Genomic DNA, 22482 nt, shown 5'->3' with positions numbered 1-22482 from the left:
TGTGGAAAGACCGGCCTGTGCACTCCACCGCGCGGAGAGGCAGGCGGGTCGGCACCGTGACATTTAGAATGCAGAGCGACCGGCGCATTCCCAGCGTTGCGGTCGCGGGGACGGGGTCGATATCGGGATGCCGAAGACACCCCGGGTGGATGAAATCGAAACAAACATTCGGCTCCGTTGGTATTTGCTAACGTATACAAATGCGGGTCACGCGAAAGGTTGTGTGATGGCAGCCTTGCCCGCCTGGAGTACAGTGTGTGAGCACGGTTCTGCACGGAGGGTTGGGGGGCTCCTGCTCTCGAGCAGGGGGGAAGCCAAGAAGCTGTTGTTGTTTTCTGGCTCCGCGGGACTTCGCCAACGCTAGCCGAACGTCCTGCCACATTCTGGCGAGCCGTGACTGAACCGACCCACCAACGTGGAGCAATGACGCCCGTTTAGAAGCGTTGGCTGGAGAAGGTGTGAAGGGCTCATATTGGACGCCACATTAACAATGTACTCATGTCTTGTAAAAAAAAGAAAAAAGCACTTAGACACTTTTTTTTATGGAACCATGAGACTCCAATTAGCTGCAGTGGAAACTGCTGGTTTTGTAAAATCATGGATGAACTGATATATAATTCAGGGACGAATGGCATTTTACTGCTGTTCACGTGAGTTCTGAGTCAGGCCCACCCGCCAGACCCACCCGTCAGTGACCGAAGGACCACAGGAAGAGGGAGCCAGAGTAGAAAAGCGTAAGGCGATCGAGACCACGTGATCACGCCCGGCGCTGACCGAAGGGGAGGGGGTCCCTTTCTGGCTCAGCACGGCTGAGCATGTGGGCCCACACATGGGCTTCCTGACTCCCACGGCCTGGGCACAGATGGCTCCGCATCGTACTGGCCTGCTCAGAGAGCAAGCAAGCACAGCACAGACCACAAGCAGCCTCCATTACACTCCCTGCACACGGGCGAGGGCGGCTTACACGAGGACTCCCGACCTTCTGACTGAAATGACAAGTAGCACACAATACAGTGTGAATATCCTCCAGCTAGTCAGGACCTAGTGAATACGTTCTAACTTGATCAATAATAAATGCACCGCAATCACAGATGCAGAGTTCTACCAGTATCCAGAATGCATCAGTCTCCTTATGCAGAGCATTTACAGGACATTGCACTAATATCTGACTATATGTCATGTGGTGATGAAGGGCGCGTGCGCCCTCTTCACACGTGAGCAGGCAGCGTGAACGTGCGCTGGGCTTGGTCCCCCCCCCACGGCTAAGCGCTCCGTGCAACAGCCCTGACAAAGAGTCCATCCACGCCGGTCCGCCTTGGCAGCTGTCATGCCTGCAGGGGTCTTTGCTCACTCTCGCACGGGACAAATGGCACCACACTGCCGCTCGCCATAGCACCGGGGTGTCCGCCAGCGGGGACACCGCCTAACCTCCACGACGTGCGTCTCTCTGATGGAGTTGAGAGACGGATACACCCCCACCCACCCCACCCCACCCAGGCCTGCGGAGCCCACCGGCAGTCTCACCTCGGCAGTAGGGCAGAGGAAAGTCCCAGGCGGCAGTGCCCGAGGACGTGGCCAGGCAGGACAGCACGGTGTGGCCCTCCAACACGTAGCCCTGGCTGCAGCTGTAACGGATCTTGTCCCCGATGTTGAAGGTGGAGCCCTGCTGGAGGCCGTTGAGCAGCTGGCCCGGGTTGCCACAGGTGTAGCTGGGAAGGGCTGTCAGGCAGAGACAAAGAAAGAGAGAGGTGGTGTTAGACACATACACACCAACGTTATGGATCTCTTAACACATCTGATACAAAGTTAAGTCAGTACTACTTAACTGAGCGTTCATCTTACTTAATGCCACCTAATAAATAAATGAATTAAAAAGTCACTAATTTAACTCTGTGAGTGAGATATTAGAATCTTTGCGCTAATGTGTGTGTACGTGTGTCTGTGTATTTATGTCAGCATTCAACAAAAACACGTTAAACTGACATGCAGCACAGGTTTCTTGCTGAGCTGATTCATTTAATTCAAACAGCAAAGTACAACAGGGCGTGCCCTGCACTGCTAGCAGCAATAACAGTACAAGACATGCTGCCTCATTCCAACCCCGAGAACACAGAGAGACATCAGTGTGTGAACAGGTCAGCAATCAGGAACGACTTAACACTATTAAGTACAATTAAGAAGAATGACAGGACACAAATAGGTCTTTTGAAGCAGGCGCTGTGGCATTGCTAAAGCAAAGGAAGAGTATTCCACACTGTTCCCAGATCAGTTTTCTCTCCCGCAAGCTCTGTTTCCTTCACTTGTGGATTTTCCTTCATGTCAGGCACAGTCTGGAGAAGCCCCATTACAGTTTGAAATGATATACTCTCTGAACACAGAGATAGACATCGTTGGCCTTCTCTGCGTGTTACCTTAGGCCCACATTCCTTGGATTAAGATTACAATCGAACCCATTCTCCACACCTACACAGCGCCATCGCATAAAACACTTTTACAAATGCTGAGCCCCTTATTCTGCACCCTGGCAGAATGATGTGAGATGACTGATGGGTGATGAGTGATGATGAATAATGGGAGATGAGCGATGAGTAATGGAAGATAGGTGATGAGTAATGGAAGGAGGGTGATGAGTAATGGAAGGAGGGTGATGAGTAATGGAAGGAGGGTGATGAGTATTGGAAGGAGGGTGATGAGTAATGGAAGGAGGGTGATGAGTATTGGAAGGAGGGTGATGAGTAATGGGAGATGGGTGATGAGTAATGGAAGATGGGTGATGAGTAATGGGAGATGGGTGATGAGTAATGGAAGGAGGGTGATGAGTAATGGAAGATGGGTGATGAGTAATGGAAGGAGGGTGATGAGTAATGGAAGGAGGGTGATGAGTAATGGAAGGAGGGTGATGAGTAATGGAAGGAGGGTGATGAGTAATGGAAGATGGGTGATGAGTAATGGAAGGAGGGTGATGAGTAATGGAAGGAGGGTGATGAGTAATGGAAGATGGGTGATGAGTAATGGAAGGAGGGTGATGAGTAATGGAAGGAGGGTGATGAGTAATGGAAGATGGGTGATGAGTAATGGAAGGAGGGTGATGAGTAATGGGAGATGAGTGGTGAGTAATGAATAATAGTGGTGTTGAGTGATGAGTAATGGGTGATGGGTGATGGGTGTTGAGTGATGAGTAATGGGAGATGAGTGATGGGTGATGGGTGTTGAGTGATGAGTAATGGGAGATGGGTGATGGGTGCTGAGTAATGGGAGATGGGTGATGGATGTTGAGTGATGAGTAATGGGTGATGGGTGTTGAGTTATGGGAGATGGGTGATGGGTGTTGAGTGATGAGTAATGGGTGATGGGTGCTGAGTAATGGGAGATTTGTGATGGATGTTGAGTGATGAGTAATGGGTGATGGGTGTTGAGTAATGGGAGATTTGTGATGGGTGTTGAGTAATGGGATATGGGTGTTGAGTGATGATATGGGTGATGGGTGTTGAGTGATGAGTAATGGGAGATGGGTGATGGGTGTTGAGTGATGAGTAATGGGATATGGGTGATGGGTGTTGAGTGATGATATGGGTGATGGGTGTTGAGTGATGAGTAATGGGATATGGGTGATGGGTGTTGAGTGATGATATGGGTGATGGGTGTTGAGTGATGAGTAATGGGTGATGGGTGTTGAGTGATGAGTAATGGGATATGGGTGATGGGTGTTGAGTGATGATATGGGTGATGGGTGTTGAGTGATGAGTAATTGGAGATGGGTGATGGGTGTCATCATCAAGCATTTTTAAAATTTTAGATTAATTATTGATATTAATTATTTAATTTAACAGATGAATTATTGTGTTAAAATAGTAAACCATTGTTTAAACACTGAATTATAAAACATTAAAGACTACTTAAAGACACTTTAAAGACACTTGCTGAAACATAAAACAGCAACCATACACTCTGCCTCCATAAGCTCGAATGTCTTTTCTTCCCTTTTTTTCTTCTGTATCTCCTAATCGCCTCACAACCTCTTCTTTATATATTCTACATAGAGGGAGCACGTCACACGCATCCATTCTTTTCATCCATTCTTTTCATCCATTCTTTTCATCCATTCATTTCAACCATTCCTTCCTCCCAGAGGCCAGGCCTCATTTGTCCTTGCTGGTCCATAACTGGTGGAGCTGTGCTCCTGACTCAGGCACCACTGTGATTTCACTTCTTTATAGGTTTTTTTTTTTTTTCAGGACTCCCTATTTCCTTCTCTTTGCTGAAACAGCGAGATCTGCTTCGAGTCCTTTACCTCGCCTGCGTCTCATCGAGAAGCTGCAGACCTCCTTTTCCACCTCTCCTCACTACTCCTCCACCTCTCCTCACTACTCCTCCACCTCTCCTCACTCTCCCCACTCTCCCCACCCGCTCCTCCACCTCTCCCCACCTGCTGTAATCTCTATATTTTTGAATTTGCCTCCATCTACCTGTACTAGAACTAATGTGACACAGCTGTTATTATTGTGAGGTATCCTGATGGAAACTGATTAACAGCACAAGAATCCAGCAGTTCAGAGGTGGTTAAACCCCATTTACACATGAATTAAATGTATGTCAAAACCAATTACAGTATTGTGTTGTTATTATTATATATTTTTTCATTCTTGTCCTGTGTATCTGATCCTTCAGAAGTCAAATTAAGTCTTCCCTGTGGGTTAGACAAACAATCCCCTTGTACAGAACAACAATGCTTCAACTCGACCTGCATTAATGAACCCACCCTGTATCCGGCCTGTGTGTTACAAGTGACATTGTGAAATTGATCTCAACACGCAACCACATTAGCTCAATAAGCAGTTTCTGCTTTGTGGAGCACCAATTCAATCAATGGATCTTCTTGCTTGCCCAACTAACAGACAACTGCAGGCAACACTCATCACCTGCCTACACAGCTGGTAAGATATGCAAATACAGGGCTGTGGTCTAGGGACAGGTAGACACAGGGCTGTGGTCTAGGGACAAGGAGATGCAGGGCTGTGGTCTAGGGACAGGTAGACACAGGGCTGTGGTCTAGGGACAAGGAGACACAGGGCTGTGGTCTAGGGACAGGTAGACACAAGGCTGTGGTCTAGGGACAAGGAGATGCAGGGCTGTGGTCTAGGGACAGGGAGGCACAGGGCTGTGTTCTAGGGACAGGTAGACACAGGGCTGTGGTCTAGGGACAAGGAGACACAGGGCTGTGTTCTAGGTACAGGGAGATGCAGGGCTGTGGTCTAGGGACAGGTAGACACAAGGCTGTGGTCTAGGGACAGGGAGGCACAGGGCTGTGTTCTAGGGACAGGGAGACACAGGGCTGTGTTCTAGGGACAGGTAGACACAGGGCTGTGGTCTAGGGACAGGGAGACACAGGGCTGTGGTCTAGGGACAGGGAGATGCAGGGCTGTGGTCTAGGGACAGGGAGACACAGGGCTGTGGTCTAGGGACAGGTAGACACAAGGCTGTGGTCTAGGGACAGGGAGGCACAGGGCTGTGTTCTAGGGACAGGTAGACACAGGGCTGTGGTCTAGGGACAGGGAGACACAGGGCTGTGGTCTAGGGACAGGGAGATGCAGAGCTGTGGTCTAGGGACAGAGAGATGCAGGGCTGTGGTCTAGGGACAGGGAGGCTGAGGGTGCATTTAAAATTGTGTATGCATGTGTGTATTGAGAATTAATTCATATATAAGCTATATAGAAGATATACATAAGGGAAATACCTTTCCCAAATTATATTTGTCTTATAATCAAATTTATATATGCAGATGTGTCGATGACATAAAAGGCAATTAGAAATGATGAAGCTGACATAATGAATGACTCATATCCACACAACAGCTGCATCTAGTGATCTTTGTGGAGTTCAAATTGTTTGTTCATAGTCAACTCTGAAAGTCACAATAAAAGATATGAAGAACAAATTGGAGAAGCACATCAAATATAGCTGTTCTGGGAGAGGTGTGGTCCAAACGATTGTTTGGTCACGTTAAGTGATATGAAATCAGTGATATCAATAAAAAAATCATATCAGTGATTTTGAAGGACGTTTCTCATTCTCCCCTGTAAGAAGATGCAATGTCCTGATTTTAGCACTTTTTTCTGTGATCAGCTGGTTCAGTCTGGTCTTTCCCCACTGTAACAAACTGTGCTGTGGTATATCTCATCTACACCTCAGGACGCCCACCTACAAAAATCTACAAAAGACAACGCATGTCACGTGGTGCCCCTCGTTGACATAGCTGGGGGAGCATGAATCCAGACTCCAGTATGTACACATGCGTTTGTTTTATATTTGTGTTGTTGTTGGTTTTCCCCCTGTTGTGCCCCCCCCCCCTCCCTCGGGCAAACTCATCGACATCCCTCAACACTTGATGTCAGCAGGAAAGCAGGATTACTGTGTCCTGGAGGTGGCCACAACAAACGTGCAATTAAAGAGCCTTCTGCTCCACAGGCTCTGCGTGACAGGGTGGACCATCAGTAACATTACCAGACCATAATTGGCTAAACAGCTGCCCAGAGACTCTCGGCTGTGCCCCCCATCCATTAGTTATGATCCCCCCCCCTCCCCAGTCTTCAAGCTGAGCTGTTATATGCCACCTACTGTGTGGTTGCAGAGTCAACTGATTACAAGCATGGCTGACTCAGAATCACATTTTTTATGAGCGTATCCAAAGCATGCTTACGCACGCACACACGCACACACACACACACACACACACACACACACACACACACACACACACACACACACACACACAGACACACACACACACACACACACACACACACACACACACACACACACACACACACACACACACACACACATACACACAGGCAAACTCACACCCAAGGGTGGCTGGCTGTGGAATTTTAATCATAATTAGGTATAATTAACTCTAAAACATTAACAGTTTAGTTAAAGTCGTCAGCTCGCTATACCGTGTCCATTCCCCTTTCATGGGAGTGGTACATTGCATGACGTGATTTTTATATTTTGCATATAAAATATTGCGACTGGCCATCTCTGCCTGGTTTTATACTGATGAATGTTGAATAAGATCTCATGAATGGTTTCACGACGTGACCCTTCTCCAAGGGTAAAGTGCAGCACACCTCATGGAGGACAATCTCATAGCTAGAAACCCTCCAACAATCTCATCTGTGAAGATAAGATCCACCTGCTCAACCTGCTACACAGCATTAACGCCACCATCTTTCCCCTTCCCATCGCTGGACGGTGAACCACGCCGAGAGCATTCTTCCCTCCCTAGACTATATCTCAATTTCCAACAGCTGCCGTCTCATGAACAGTTGTTTAATAAATTCTGTTTACATTTGTGAATAACACTGCTGCACATCCAGCCAAACGCAGAGGCAGGAGAGAATCTCTGGCAACATAAACAGGATTTGGACCTCTGCAGATACCGAATTACCTGATTTAATCTCCGACATGGTGTGAAAGACCTAAACAAATAAACAGCGCGAGCTGATCCACACTCCAGCTCTGCTCGTCTGCTGCTCACCACGTTGCCAAGGAAACAGGAGCAGGCCCACCTGGGAACCGAGTCTTGGCAATGAAGAAGTGTGTGGAGGTGAGGGGGCTGCGTTTGTGTGTGCGTGGGTGTGTTTGAGAGAGAGAGAGCCCCTCCGTGTCCGCCATTTCACACATCAAATGAACCTCCGCATCGGGGGACCGACAGCAGCGTTTCATAGTGCCACTCTGAGGTCGCTGTCCCGCCGCTCACGTGTCCGACTGTTTGTCCGTCGGAGTGTTTGCGCATCTGAGTGTTTATCCGTCGGAGTGGCTGCCGGTCAGAGCTATCGAGTGCTCACATGTCTGAGCGTTTATGCATCCGAGCACTCGCAGGACCGAGCGTGCATACGAGCACGGTGTCCTCGCACGTCAGACAGCCGGCAGCCTCGCAGGTGACTCACAACACTCGCCCACAAACAAAAACAGGAGAGTTGACTCTGCAGCTTCTATGAGCCTCTGCATGGCCCACTCAGGCCACCGTCCACAGCCTGCACTCCTCCTTGGCACGGAGCAGCTCTCACACTAATACTCCCAAGTGCAACAGATCAGGATGCCGATATGCTAAAGCATATTTCTCTGCTATCAAAGAGGTGGCAACTCTTCACAATGAAACTGCAAAGTAACAAAAAGACGTAATTTGACTCCAGCATCTCGTATAACCTCAGCTCAGTCACCCAGTGCCCACGTAGAAACATAAAATAAATGCACTACTACTAATGTAAGCAGAGCTATTCCAAGGACCCACCTCAGTTCAACCACTGATTTACTCATGCAGTCTTCTATAGGCACGATTCATTATGCACTTACTGTAAATAATCCCTCAGAACTGTACTGGCTTCATCATATCTTTAATCTCATTATTATAATTCAGTGGCAAAGCTCCACCTCTGTACTGCCACCAGAAGTCAGACTTACAAGAATTAAGAATTACTCATTATTTTCTTTTTTGCAGATTGAAAATCACTTTTATCCTGGTGTCATGGCTTTGAGAAATGTTGGCAATGTTGTCAATAAAACCATCCTGCCATTTGATTGTGTTTCTTTGTACTGTGTGTGTGTGTGTGTGTGTGTGTGTGTGTGTGTGTGTGTGTGTGTGTGTGTGTGTGTGTGTGTGTGTGTGTGTGTGTGTCTGTGTGTGTGTGTGTGTGTGTGTGTGTGTGTGTGTGTGTGTGTGTGTGTGTGTGTGTGTGTGTCTGTGTGTGTGTGTGTGTGTGTGTGTGTGTGTGTGTGTGTGTGTGTGAGCTGAAATGGCGAGGTGCCCTATGCACCCATGTGAAATCATTCCATGCCTAACAGGGACTCAACGCTCAAATCACAACTAGTGGCTCCTAAATTGCACAAAGCTGCTGCCATGACTGGGATGAATATTAAAATGAGGAGGGCAAAGTTATTGAACAGAGCATCAGAAATAGCAAAATAAGAACTGAGGATGTAGAGAGAGGCTTGGGGCCTTCTGGTCAACATAAACAAGATAATGAAATTCCTTTGAAGGCAAATGTGAAGTATTAAAAAAAACCTGCAAATGTGAACTGGTGAGGACTTACGTTAGTAGATGTGAACCCCTCACCCCTCACCCCTCACCCCTCACCCCCCCACCCCTCACCCCTCACCCCCTCACCCCTCACCCCCCACCCCTCACCCCCTCACCCCTCACCCCTCACCCCCCACCCTTCACCCCTCACCCCCCACCCCTCACCCCTCACCCCCTCACCCCTCACCCCTCACCCCCCCACCCCCCACCCCCTCACCCCTCACCCCTCACCCCCCACCCCTCACCCCTCACCCCTCACCCCCCACCCCTCCCACCTCACCCCCTCACCCCCCCACCCCCCACCCCTCACCCCTCCCACCTCACCCCCTCACCCCCCACCCCTCACCCCTCACCCCTCACCCCTCACCCCCCCACCCCTCACCCCCCACCCCTCACCCCTCACCCCTCACCCCTCACCCCCCACCCCTCCCACCTCACCCCCTCACCCCCCACCCCTCACCCCTCACCCCCCACCCCTCACCCCTCCCACCTCACCCCCCCACCCCTCACCCCCCACCCCTCACCCCTCACCCCTCCCACCTCACCCCCTCACCCCTCACCCCTCACCCCCCACCCCTCACCCCCCACCCCTCACCCCTCACCCCCCTCACCCCTCACCCCCTCACCCCTCCCACCTCACCCCCTCACCCCTCACCCCCCACCCCTCACCCCTCACCCCTCACCCCTCCCACCTCACCCCCTCACCCCTCACCCCTCACCCCTCACCCCTCACCCCCCACCCCTCCCACCTCACCCCTCACCCCCCACCCCTCACCCCTCACCCCCCACCCCTCACCCCTCCCACCTCACCCCCTCACCCCTCACCCCTCACCCCCTCACCCCTCACCCCTCACCCCTCCCACCTCACCCCCTCACCCCTCACCCCTCACCCCTCACCCCCTCACCCCTCACCCCTCACCCCCTCACCCCTCCCACCTCACCCCCTCACCCCGACTTCCTGTTCCTCCACTCCCAGAGGGCATGGCTCTTCCAGCATGATACTGCAGTCCGATGTGGTGAAAACACCTCCAAAGACCATGCGTGAATGTGTGGAGTCACTGAACTGTGAGGCGGTGGAGGCGTGAACCTGTGGACACAGCTGTGTCCAGTGAGACAGCTGTGTCTCCCACGTCCCAGTCCTCATCATGTCCTCCCTCTCCTGTTTCTACTGTTTCGCATCGGCCCAAGGAGGCGAGCATAAACAACAGAAGCAGGAGGGTGTAGGGGAGGTGTAGTCAGCACCGTCATACATCCCCCCACCCCCTCCTCCGCCCAAACACCACCACCTCCCCATCGCCCCCAAACCCACTCAGTCCCTGGGCACTTTCCTCTAGCTTTGATTCCAGGGGCCTCGGGGAAGGAGTCGAACAAAATCCTACATTCCGTAAATAGAAGAAAATAAGGACAGCAAGCAGACAGCAAACACCCGATGTAAGTGCTTTTGGTACTTATGCTGCGAGACGTACACACGCACAGGTCATCTGTAGTGTTCTCTCGGTGCAGTACGCCCATACGTATCTCAGCTCCAGGTTTTGCAGATAGGGACCCCCCCACCAAACTCATCAGCCAGTCAGAGGGACTGGGGATATTCAGCCAAAGTGGAGTGAAAACGGTTAGCAAGTCTATTGTTGTCATGAGTCTATTGTTCTGTTCTCTCAGGAATAAAGCATTCAGGACGAAGCCACCTGAACTCTCCTACCTCGCAGGACTGATCAGCAAACAAACACGGAAGACTGAATGATTATAGCATCAATACCCGGCAAAAGCAAACAACCAACTTTATCCACAAGTTTTCAGAGTGACATGCTGCACTGACTGATCTAAGCTGCGATTTCGAACGGCCAAAGACCCGATCCATCGGCCTGCGGTTTTAACTTGGACCCAAGCAGGCCTTTAATTGCCATCCCTCTCTCTCCTGTCCACATTACAGACTCTCATGCCCAGAGTATTGGGGAGAAAATGAGGGCCGATCGATCCTATTCCTGTGATGAATGGCACTGCACTGTGACGCTAGAGATTTTTCTCAAGCCATCAGCACTAAGGTAAAGGTTTATTTCTATCAATTAGCCCGCCGACCCACGATCCCTGCATTATGTGTTTAGCGGCGGCGACACTGCAGTGATGTTCAGCCACTTCGGGGGTGTAAACTCGGCCTGCCGGTCCAACTTGGAGAGCGGAGCGGGGCTAAGCTGCGGGACGGTGGCGCGGGGCCAGGCCGGGCAACTCGAGCGCGGGCAGACCGGGCGACGTGTTCGTCTAATGTGACAGGCTTGTCATCTGAATCCAGTTAGCTTAAGTCCACGTGATCACCGTCCCTCCTGCTGTCCCGGGAGCCGTGGCGATTAGCCGGGCCACCGTGGGTACAAATGCGGCTGATGAAGCATCAAAGGCCACCGGGGTCCCTGCTGACAGCTCTCCAGCAGCACACAGGCCCACTTGAGGACTCGAGTGTTTTTTTTAAAGATGCAAAATAAATGCACTTAATTTGCACAATCGCTTTGCTGATTGCTGAATTGTTCAGCGTAGGCTAGCCACTGTGGCCCTGTGGTGATGCAGGTTGGGCCAGGGAGAAGGGCAGGGCACAGCGTGGAGGGCCACACCCTGATACAGTAGCCTCCACCGCCGGCCACAGAAACATCCCCAGGGAGCCTGGAGCTCTGGTCCCACCCCCCCTCTCACTCCCCTCTCCTCCCCTCTTACAGGATTATTAGGTCTTTATGGACACACTCTGCTTCTGCATGAAAAAGCACTGATTCAAACTCTTCCGAAATCCATTTTGGAGCTGCACACATGGAAAGCGTTTTTAACATGCACTGCCGAACACCAGGCGCCGTTTCGCCTGGGAGCGCCGCATGGGGAGACGGCTTCTGCTCAGGCACGTCTGTCTTCCACAGGTTTCCACAGCTGGAAGCGTGTGACTTGTGACAGCCATCGCAAGCCTCTCTGCTCCGGGAAGACGGAGGGCAGTTCAGCCCACCCCCACCCTGCCCCGCCACGCAGAGGGGGTGCGCACAAAACGCTGCAGTAGCCTCATCCAGCGGCACTGCTGCTTTAATCCGGGAGGCGGGACTACCAGCGACAGGGTGGGGCTAACTAATCCCGGCGTGGCTGCCGACCGAACGATCCCGGCGGTTCCTCTGCATCTAAAGGGGGCCCTGCAGGGTACCGACAGCCACAAAGGAGGGCCCAGCTTCCCCAAAGCAGAAGAACGGAAGTGGCGCACTGAAGAACAAAAAGACACTCGGCGCCAAACCCGCTCCCATTCACACACTCGCTGTTTAACACCACTCGGGACGCCACTTAAGGGGCAACAAAAACAAAGGCGCACGCGGTCAGACGGGGGGCCCGCGTGAGACGCGGCCGCTGCGAACGGGCGGAGTCTCCCGCCCCGGGAGCACGCCGGCCCCCGAATTGCACAGCGAGAATGACAGCAGTCTATTACCGGGCCTAACCACCGTGCCGGGCAAATCGGCTCCCTGCACAAGACGTCCATCTTGCCTCCTACGCGAGCGGCACTCACAGACAGGTCTGTCTGCGGAGACACGGAGGGTTCGCACCCACCCGCCTCCTGCCCTCACTCTATACACGCCGAACATCCACCACGCCACTTATCCAATAATAAAGCTCAACGAAAGCCCCATCCGCCCTCAGCCTTCCCGCAGACAGCCGTGGCAACACGCGGAGTCTTAGGACAGGCGGTATTTAGCGGTAGCTACACTGTTGTCTAAAAATGGCATTTCTATATTCCGGGAGAACATTCAAGGGAGACCAAGATAATTTATACAGCATTTAGAATGGGCTTATAACTCAGAATGAACTGTGAAGTCCTGCACGGCAGAGCCGCTCGGTGCCTGTGTTCCCCGGGGGACGCTACGGCCGCCTCGCTGCTGCAAACAGCTGCCGGATCCCTGCAGCAGAGGCCGGAGAAGAGCAGCGTGAACCCTGCTGCTGGAGAGAGGAGCTATTCCTGGATGCCCTCATCTCCTCCAGCACCTGCTCTACATAGTTCGACGGCTTCCGCAAAACATGCGCCAACGCAAAAGGTGATAACGATAACGACCCACAACGGAACTACAGCTGGGGTCAGTTTTGAAACCCTTCTTAACTTTATTTAAATGTAAAAAAAGATGAAAATTTAATTTAATGTGTTATCTGTTTATTATTATTAATTCTCTTAAAGGCACTTAAGAACTACCAGTCTGCAACTATGTAAGATAATTTATCAAAGGTAGATTAGAGAAACCTCCTTTCATAAGGATTTGCTTTGATTTAAAGCCTAATTAAGTTTGATTATACTTCACACTCATTGCACAGAAGTAGCATAATTTGTTTGAAAGGAAACAATGTGATTACTTGTGTTACAACAAAGATTCATTTCTGTTCAATTACAGCACAGAAAGTCAAGATAACCTTAATGTAGTCTAACGTGATAGTTCGCAATAATGCAGGCATCACTTTTCCTTACGTCTTAAGAGAAGGGGAGACATTGGCTAAATGCTCGTGATGCCATGACAAGACAGCATCCAGCACCATATCGTGTAAGAGAAAGCAACCTATTCAAAAAATATTTTGACGCATATGTTATCATGTCAACACATTCAGCACTGCAATCTGAATTTCTATACATTGCTGCATAAATATTCTTCTTGGGCAATTAAGCAAAACACCACAACACATTTCCATAATTGCAATATCTCAAAGATCTCCCCCTGGGATATATTCAGCAGAGTGAGTCACTCCCGCGCCCTCGCATTCAGACAAGACTAGGGCTCGGCTATTTCAGATGAACAGAAAATATCTTGACAGAACCAGTAAATACATACATAAAAATGGTGTGTAATCAGAAGAATTATACCACGGTCGTGTGATGGTTTTACAGAAGCTACTGTCCTGTATTATATTGCTGGAGCAGCAGGTGGAGGAACCGACTGCAGGGGAAGAGCAGTGAGTCAACGGTGGGCTTCTCCTCTGTGGCTTTGAGGAGCAAATGGATGGATGAGACAGGGGGTGGCGTGAGTTCTGAGAGGTGTCCGGCAGGAGGGGGTCACTCCCCACTGTACACCACTGCCCCGGCACGGTGACACATACATACGCTCATAACAGTTCTGTTGTTCAACACACTCCTTTTCTCTTCTCATCCTGCCCCTCTCTCTCTCTCTCTCTCTCTCTCTCTTTCACTTCCCATGACCTTTCTCCCTTCATCCTCCGCTCTGATACACCACGATGGTCCACCCAAGAACACGTTACAGAAAACCTTCAGACCTGAACCCCCCCCACTTTCCCTCCTCCCTTGCCGTCTCTCTACAACACCACCTTCCTGGTCTGTCACACATCCTGAAGCATAGCGATCTCTGCCCAGAGTCCCAGCAGCAGGGGCCAGTTATGAGGAGAAGTCACGTGGGGCCCTGCTGCATGCCCTGCCCTGCTGAGGAGGCCAATCAGAGCAGTGGACAGGAGCTTGAAGGAACCATGGAGTGAGTTGAGAAGCCAGGTGAGAAGAACCTTATCTGTGTCCCTTCACAAATGCTGACATAAAACTGGGGGTAGACTGTTATCTGGCTTAAGGTGTTTTAGTTAATAGTATCAGACAATATTATATTATAATAAACACTTTGAGTATGATGATGCCCTGTTTACACCAAATGTATATGGGGTCTCGATATAATGACCACTGACGTCACAAACCAGAATGAGAAGCTAACTCCACTGACAGAGAGAGGAACCATCAAAGTGTTAAGAGCTTGGCCAAACCATTGATCTCATTAGAGCAGTCAAGCTTCGGTGCTTGAATAGTTGAAGATCTTTCTGAAAGGAGGTAGAAAAAAACTCACTGGAAAGAAATCCAAGCCTCCAGATTAATTATAAGCTGAGCTAAGAAAAGTAGAGAAACATAAACAACAATAAAACAATTCAGAAGTAAATAAGTGTCAGAGATCTTCAGGACTGCTGTTTAGTCTGTTCAGAACTTCAGTTGTCTTTTTGAGGAACTGATTAAACAAACAAACCCACGGGATGAAAATGACCCTCCAAAAAGGCATGCCAAAACGTTCATATTAAAAGACCATTTGTGTGTCACAGATAATGAAAAGTCATTGATACAACAACGGTGTCCAGGGGCATGTTTAGCACTTAGCTCGGAGCGCCGTCCAGCAGATGTGAAGAGGAATGATTGAAGAGAACGGAGCAGTCAATTAACTGCAGTATTACCAGCAACAACAACAACATCATTTAAAGCCCTATAATTGATTTTGGCTTTTTAAATGTGCGCCGTACCAATGCTGCATGGCAAACAACATTAGAGTCAAATACAGTGATGTTAAATTTCTTCTCAATCAATGCATGTCTTCTGCTGACATCCTGAAGATTTCTCAGTTTAGAGAGTGACAGAGGCACTAGGTTGACTGTCAGATTTTTGTTCCAGAAGAAAGCCTATATGGGTCATTCTATCATGGTGTTATGAAGGACACTGAGGAGTTGTCTTGCCGTCTGAGATCCTTCCGGCCATGCCACAGTGACCGTCAGAAACATGACTCGACGTCTCCACCGGCCAGTCAAACAGCTGTCTGCCTGCTGCAGAATCAAGGATACGAAAGAGAAGCTGCACATTTGAGAAACTCTCATTACGTGTTCAGCAGGAACTGATTAATTAAAACCCGGAATTCCAGAACAAAGTTGGGCTCATCGGTGGGGTGGTCCCCAGGTGTGCGCATATTCAAATGAGACATCGCACACGGGGATAGCACCTTCAGTGCGCATGAAGACACACTTCTGGATGAAGCTGCTCCTCACGCAACACTGAGAATATGTGGAGCGTTTCTTAACGGGCTAAAGCGCCTAAAACCCGCCGTTTCAAGATGTCCCCAGGAAAGCAGTGAAGCAAAGGCAATTTCATGGCCGATTCGATTACTCTGTTTGCATGAGAATTACTGTTGCATTCAGTGTGTTCAATCAAAGTCAAATTTAATTGCATAGAACATTTTATGCACAAAGGTAGTTCAAAGTGTCTTTCATAACAAAAAAAAAAACCATTCAGCGGAAAAAGGTATAAATAAATCAGATAAATAAATAAATATATATATATAAGAATAAAAAAAGAGTAAAACCACTCTTAAAACAAAGGAGGAGAATTACAGAAGAGGATTTAGCTCCAGACAAAAGGTTTGCATGCCAACACTCAGACAGCCTGCTGCTACAGAGGAGCATGACGTCAGACCCAGACAGGAGCAGGGAGAGAGAGAGAGAGAGAGACGCTCTGGAAGCCTGGCCAGGTGGCCGTAACGATGCTCCTCTCTCACTGAGGTAAAATTAGCCTTTCTTATCATCGTCATATTCTTAGAAAGACTTCAAGAGAGACACTAAGCTGTCACTAACCTCAGGTGAGACCCATCGCAAAGCTTTTCGCTTTGTAGCCCGCGAACACGGCCTCTTGCCGTCCGCTCTATTCCGTAGAGGGGTGCTGGGATTTCCATAGTAGAGCTCTGCGTGACCCATTTTTTCTTTTCATCTTATAGTGACGGGGAGGCTTAGTAACACACACATTCCATGCTGTGGTAATACTGAGGGACATGTCGTTAGCCTTTGATTCCACTATGTTCCACTTAGTGAAAAGGAGAAAATGTGGCTGAAAGCACCTTAGCTAGCAGCGAGCTCTCTGCCTCCTCACTGAGAGAGGCAGATAGCCAAGCAGATAGGTTGTTTGCACAGCAATGAAAACAAATGTTGAACTTTACTTGCTTCATGATGAAACGCCGGAGACGCAAACGAAGTCGCGTGGAGAAATGGGCTTTTGGAAAGTGCTGCACGCTCTTGCGACCCAGTGAAGCGGCTAACTTGGGCGCGATGAAAATACAGTCAAGTATTTAGACTGGAACGGAAGCTCATTTGGGTATGATATTTCAAGTTGAGAGGGCAGATATTTTAAATGTTATTCCTCCTGCAGTCATTTTTTTCATTAGGACCCCTTAGCAGGGGTTTGCACGCCTCCCTCCTGTGGCCCATGGGTCTAACCCTCACACGGGGTTCAATCCTCCACTTTTACAGACCTCACCGCTGCCGGTCTTGATGAGCCCAACGAGAGCAAGGGGCCTTTGCCCCGGGCGCCCCACACATCCGCTGCTGATGCCCCCGATGGAAAAGACCATCGCCAGACCAAAGCATGGCTGCCTTGAACTAAACAGAGCTTAGCTCGCTCGTGTGAAGGGTCTGCGTGCTTCCTCGTGAATCACAGCTCTGTAGATTTGTGCCGATTGACACTGACAGAGCAAAACGTGTCTACCATTCATACGCTCTGCAGCTGGAGCTCAGAGTGTTGCAGAGACAAAGAAGATTTCTGCAGTCAGGTGAGACAGGTTCTGGTTACAGGAGCGACAGGACAGTCGCATGTCCAACTCTCCCAACGAAGACCATCAGGCTTTGGTGAGCAGTCAGCTTCATACTTTTGTGGAGAGAATCTACTTCAATTTCCCACCAGACCCATCAACATCTTGTCACTTAATACCTCCTGCACACTCCACTAATTTGTTTCCCAGTTCACTCTTTTTTCTTTTTAAAAAATCTAATTATTAAAACATTATGGACATTAATTCTTTCTAGTCACTGGTCACATGTAATCAAGTATGTTTCAGAGGAGAAGAGAAACAATAAACTCTTAATGTGTCTGGCAGTAACGTTAGTAATGTCAAGTGCACCTGTGTGACACAAAGTCGTGCTCTCTCCCCAACAGCAGTAATGCGGGACATCTGTGTTTCCATCAAGCGTTGAGCACCCAGGGACCTAATCATACGCTGTCCTTAATCTAACGCCATTAGCTTTTCCTAAATGAGGTTTCGAAGTAGTGAGATCCCCGCACGAAATCACAGTCGTTTCCATAACCCCTCAGACGGTGCGCAAATCACTGTTTGGTGATCACGGCGAGAGTTTCCGGATGAGCTGTTTCCGTGCAAACAAACACCTGCAACGCTAGGAGGAAGTAGACTCGTTGGCCCCGCGTGGAAAGTGGAAGATATCCAGGGATCTCCTGAGTTCCTTCATGATCTCATTTGGCGTTTAAGGCCAGCTTCTGTCCAAACCTCTGCTCACACTCCACTAGCTCCTGGCCGTCATCACGTAGGCCGCTACCACCACGGTAAGCACGTGGTGAAGAATGGCCGTCCCACCAATGGACTCTTTTAAGGTAGACTTTACTTCTTGAAGTAAATTCAGAATTGTGATACCAGTGGGATGAAAAATCCTTCATTTGAAAATTGAAAGTGTTAACACAATTAGTGATGTTTATCAGTGACATTTTGTCACACACAAGCTGATTAATAATTAAACTGCCCCCCTTCATTTGCATAACAATGCACCAAGTTGCGTTATCATTAAGACTTAGTTGATATGATAATGATGCAGCAGAACATTAATACATTATCTTAGATAAGGGTTCAGACCTAGAAACCACTGGCAACAGACATGCTGTAGCTGATAAGGCTTAATCAGGGAACCTTGTCTGACAGTCACTCACTCAGTTTCACCAGGGTCAAATAGAGTCAGTGCAGAGCATGCTGTGTCTTACAGTTTTACTGTGTTACAAAAAAATGACTGCATACACTTCAGCATATTTCCCTTCGTTTGTCAGTAGACATTTGTTATCATGTTTTTACAGGTCATTTGCCTGTAACCTGGGTGGACAGAGACACAGTGGTTTATACTGTTCACATGCATTTATCGTAGGCAAGAAATGGCATGAGACAGACGAACAAATATGTGGACATTTGACAGAGTTGCTATTTCGTTTGCATGTACTGAACATGAACACGCTTCCACGCTTTGTTGGACTGAAGGTTATTTTTTGCAGCAGGCATCAGGGAGCGCTCACGGGCGTCACAATCAGTACAGAGTTACAGAGAGCCTCTCAGAGAAACGCGTGCCATTACACTTCCAGATCAGATGCTCAACTGCAGTCTCCAAATGGCATCCTGCTACCACGCCAACCCAAAGCTCATACTTAGCTGTGTTCTCATAATAGCACAAGCCATTAAAACAATACACTCTATAATCGTGTAAGCAATTTTTGATTTGGTTAATCAAACTAAACTACTAAAATGATTGTGGAAAGGCCGATTTTAGCACGGCTAGTGAATAAGTACTGAGTGCTGAGTGCAGGGGGGGTGGGGGTGTGCGCTAGGTGTGACGCAGACACATGATTGAGCATGTAGCCCCATTCGGTGGCATTACTACACCCGAACCTCCCGTGGGCCACCACTTAATGTTTAATCACTTAGAGCGTTGACGGTTGCCAGGGAAACTAGATGTACATTTGCAAAACAGCACCATTTGCTTAACACTGCAGTCACAAGCCTTTTTTCCCATTTTTAATAGAAAAGTGCTAAAATGATAGACTCTGAGTATGACCTGCAGTTGAGTCAACCGCACATTAAAATGTTCAAAGAATCAGTTATGGACGTATAAGCCGACAGAAGAGAACACATCCACACAGAGGACATCAACTACATGGACAACGTGTACAATACTATTTTACATGACTATTCTGTTCTGAACTATTGTGAGCTATCACAGTAAATAAGAGCAACTGACCTAAAGCCATGGGTGAACCATCTGCTGAGGGGATGAGATGCAGCTTTCACATATGCCCTAAAGCACGGCCAGATCAAACCCGAACAAGGCCCTCAGAGAGGTTAAGAAGAGCTATAGAGGGCAGAGTGCGGACTGCTCCAAACACAAGGAACCACCAGGACCATAACAAGCCCCCGCCTATCCAAAAATTAATCAAAGAACTTCTGGGCTCATATTAAACTTGCCTTCACGCCAAGGAAACAACAAAGCCCTTACAATGAATCACTTAAAACCATGTCTTATTGAAATTAATTCTCGTAAATATTGATTCTCATTATTGATAACGTTTTCAAATTGAAATCAGATCTTTTAACAGGCTAGAAGGCTCTTTTTGTCTAGAAGTTTACAAATGGCTTTGGATCACCATTTAGTTCCAACAATAAGACCTGATATTGTGGCGTAGTGTTATTTAAAACATCATGAATAAGCATAACACATTAAGATGTAACTATACTCCGAATTTCTCATTTTTGAAAAGGGTCTTTGAAGACTGAAACAATCATTCCACAAATGAAGAAACATTTATGAAGGCATTTGGCTGTATTGTGTTATCAATTATAAATTATGCGAAACAATACTTTAAATAACGTATTGGTAAAAAAGGAAGCAAGCTTATTCTTTAAGTTAGTAACAAGTGTGCAAAAATATGATCTGATTCTGCCTGATCTCACTTGACCTGGAAGAATCTAGAAGCATCCATTCAAGAGCATATTTTGACCCAGTCAACCTACGACTCTGATTTATATTTTGCATGACATAGGCACATTATAAATGGTGCATACTTCAAAAGGGAACGTGTTATGGAAACTACAGACAATGCTATTTTTATAGGCAAGAGAAAATAATTACCTAGATGTACGCATCACGTTAACCTACAGCTTTCTAGAGGCTAGCACAATATGCTGGACAAAATCCGGTTGCCAGTTGCATCAAATAGCTCCCAGTAGAGTGGAGTCATCAGAAGAGCAATAGCACTAGCACACAAGCTCCCAAATGTCTCTCCATTTTCCATCGGTGGTGATCTGAACATATTTAAAAAGGAATGTGCTCTTTATGCACATTCATCTGTCAAGTCAACAGAAACTTCAGAATTTTTTTTTGTCAACACAGAGATAAAGTTTGCTGCATTCCACAGAGCTGTGTAAATGGCTCTTAATTAAAATGCTAATATCACTTAACTGTTAATGAGTTCCTTAAATATGTTATTAGGGGCATGATGCAAATCATTCTTGAGGGCACTGAGCACTTTGATCTGAAAAAGCACCTCAGAACCGGGCCAACTGTCTACCAGCGGACGGCCGGCAAACGAGCTCATGGCTACACCATGGACACACGGCACACAGCATGAATGACATTGTCATCACAAAGAAATTATAGGATGGCTGCATTCAGGCCTTAATAAAGTTTCCCAATTGATATTTGATGATTGTGTTGACAAAATACCGATGCCACCCTGAGAGCTAATCAGTTTTACCATTGCCAGCACCCTAAAAAATGCATCACACCTGTGGCCAAGTTCATCACCAGATTTAACATGATGTTAACAGCAAATAGCACCATAACAGTTTTCATCATTAATAAATGTGAACTGTCAGCATGTTTTATTATTAACATTATATATGGCGCAACCACATTTTGTTCTCATTTGTATATGATCATTTGTATATGTATATGATACTCTGCACAAAACTCCACCTGAACCGGACCCACTGCACAGGTCCTGGTAAGAAGCCATTGACAATGGCAAACTTTGCAACTGCAATATTAGGTGCGCACAAAGACGAGCGTGACTTGTGTTAGCAGGATCTCAGAATGTCACAAACTTGCCACTAGAAATGAAAATCTGGGTATTGCTAGTAGTGCTAGAGATTATAAACAAATATAGAGTGAAGAGAGATTCAGTTTTGCTACTCTGCCATGATCTGAAGAACTGTCATCATTTCAGCACAGATCTCGACTGGGTGAAGGTTACGTATGCATTACATTTTTATGCAACTGGCAGTTTCCAGCATTTCAGGATTTCACGACTGGGGTTAGTCAGTCATCTGTCACTTGGCATGGCTTTTAATGTTTGGCCTCATTTACATGTAAATTTTGATTGGCTTTTACCTTGGGCACAGGTGAATTCACCACAGCGGTAAGCTGACAACGGTGCGCTAATTATCACCAAGGTGACTTTATGAATAGGATTTAAATACCGTGTCGCATATTTTGCATGGTGTAACACCATCAAGTTTTATGAATCTGGGCTCTGGTGGGGGTTTTTTTGTACCAATTCGGGGTTTCAAATAAAAGTTAGGAACACTAAAAACAGAACCAGAAACAGAGCCAGAAACAGAGCCTGCATGATCTGAAGGCTCTGGGCTATGTGCAGTAGCTCATGGAGAGTTATGTAATTATTGAACTTTGGTGACAAAGACCAACTTCACTGTTTTGTCTCACGCCATTCTCATCTTTACCGTGATGAGTGTTCACTGTTCACTGTTCCATTCACTGTTCTCAGTGATGAGTGTTCACTGTTCCATTCACTGTTCTCAGTGATGAGTGTTCACTGTTCCATTCACTGATTTCAGCGATGAGTGTTCACTGTTCATTGTTCCATTCACTGTTCCATTCACTGTTCTCAGTGATGAGTGTTCACTGTTCAATTCACTGTTCCATTCACTGTTCTCAGTGATGAGTGTTCACTGTTCCATTCACTGTTCTCAGTGATGAGTGTTCACTGTTCTACTCACTGTTCTCAGTGATGAGTGTTCACTGTTCCATTCACTGTTCTCAGTGATGAG

The 22482-nt window shown here is 47.9% G+C and overlaps 1 protein-coding gene across 1 annotated transcript in view; it reads right to left on the bottom strand.

Annotated features, from left to right (window-relative positions):
- Positions 1 to 22482, bottom strand: part of csmd2 (CUB and Sushi multiple domains 2) — a 204109-nt gene that overhangs the window by 134404 nt on the left and 47223 nt on the right. The window contains exon 4 of the mRNA XM_077008705.1: positions 1525 to 1719. Coding sequence (XP_076864820.1) covers positions 1525 to 1719 — 195 coding nt within the window. The remainder of the gene's footprint in view (positions 1 to 1524; positions 1720 to 22482) is intronic.

This window comes from Brachyhypopomus gauderio, chromosome 6, assembly GCF_052324685.1.
Source record: "Brachyhypopomus gauderio isolate BG-103 chromosome 6, BGAUD_0.2, whole genome shotgun sequence".
Lineage (NCBI taxonomy): Eukaryota > Metazoa > Chordata > Actinopteri > Gymnotiformes > Hypopomidae > Brachyhypopomus > Brachyhypopomus gauderio.
The sequence above is the reverse complement of the archived record's forward strand: the minus strand, read 5'-3'. Positions and strand labels throughout refer to the sequence as shown.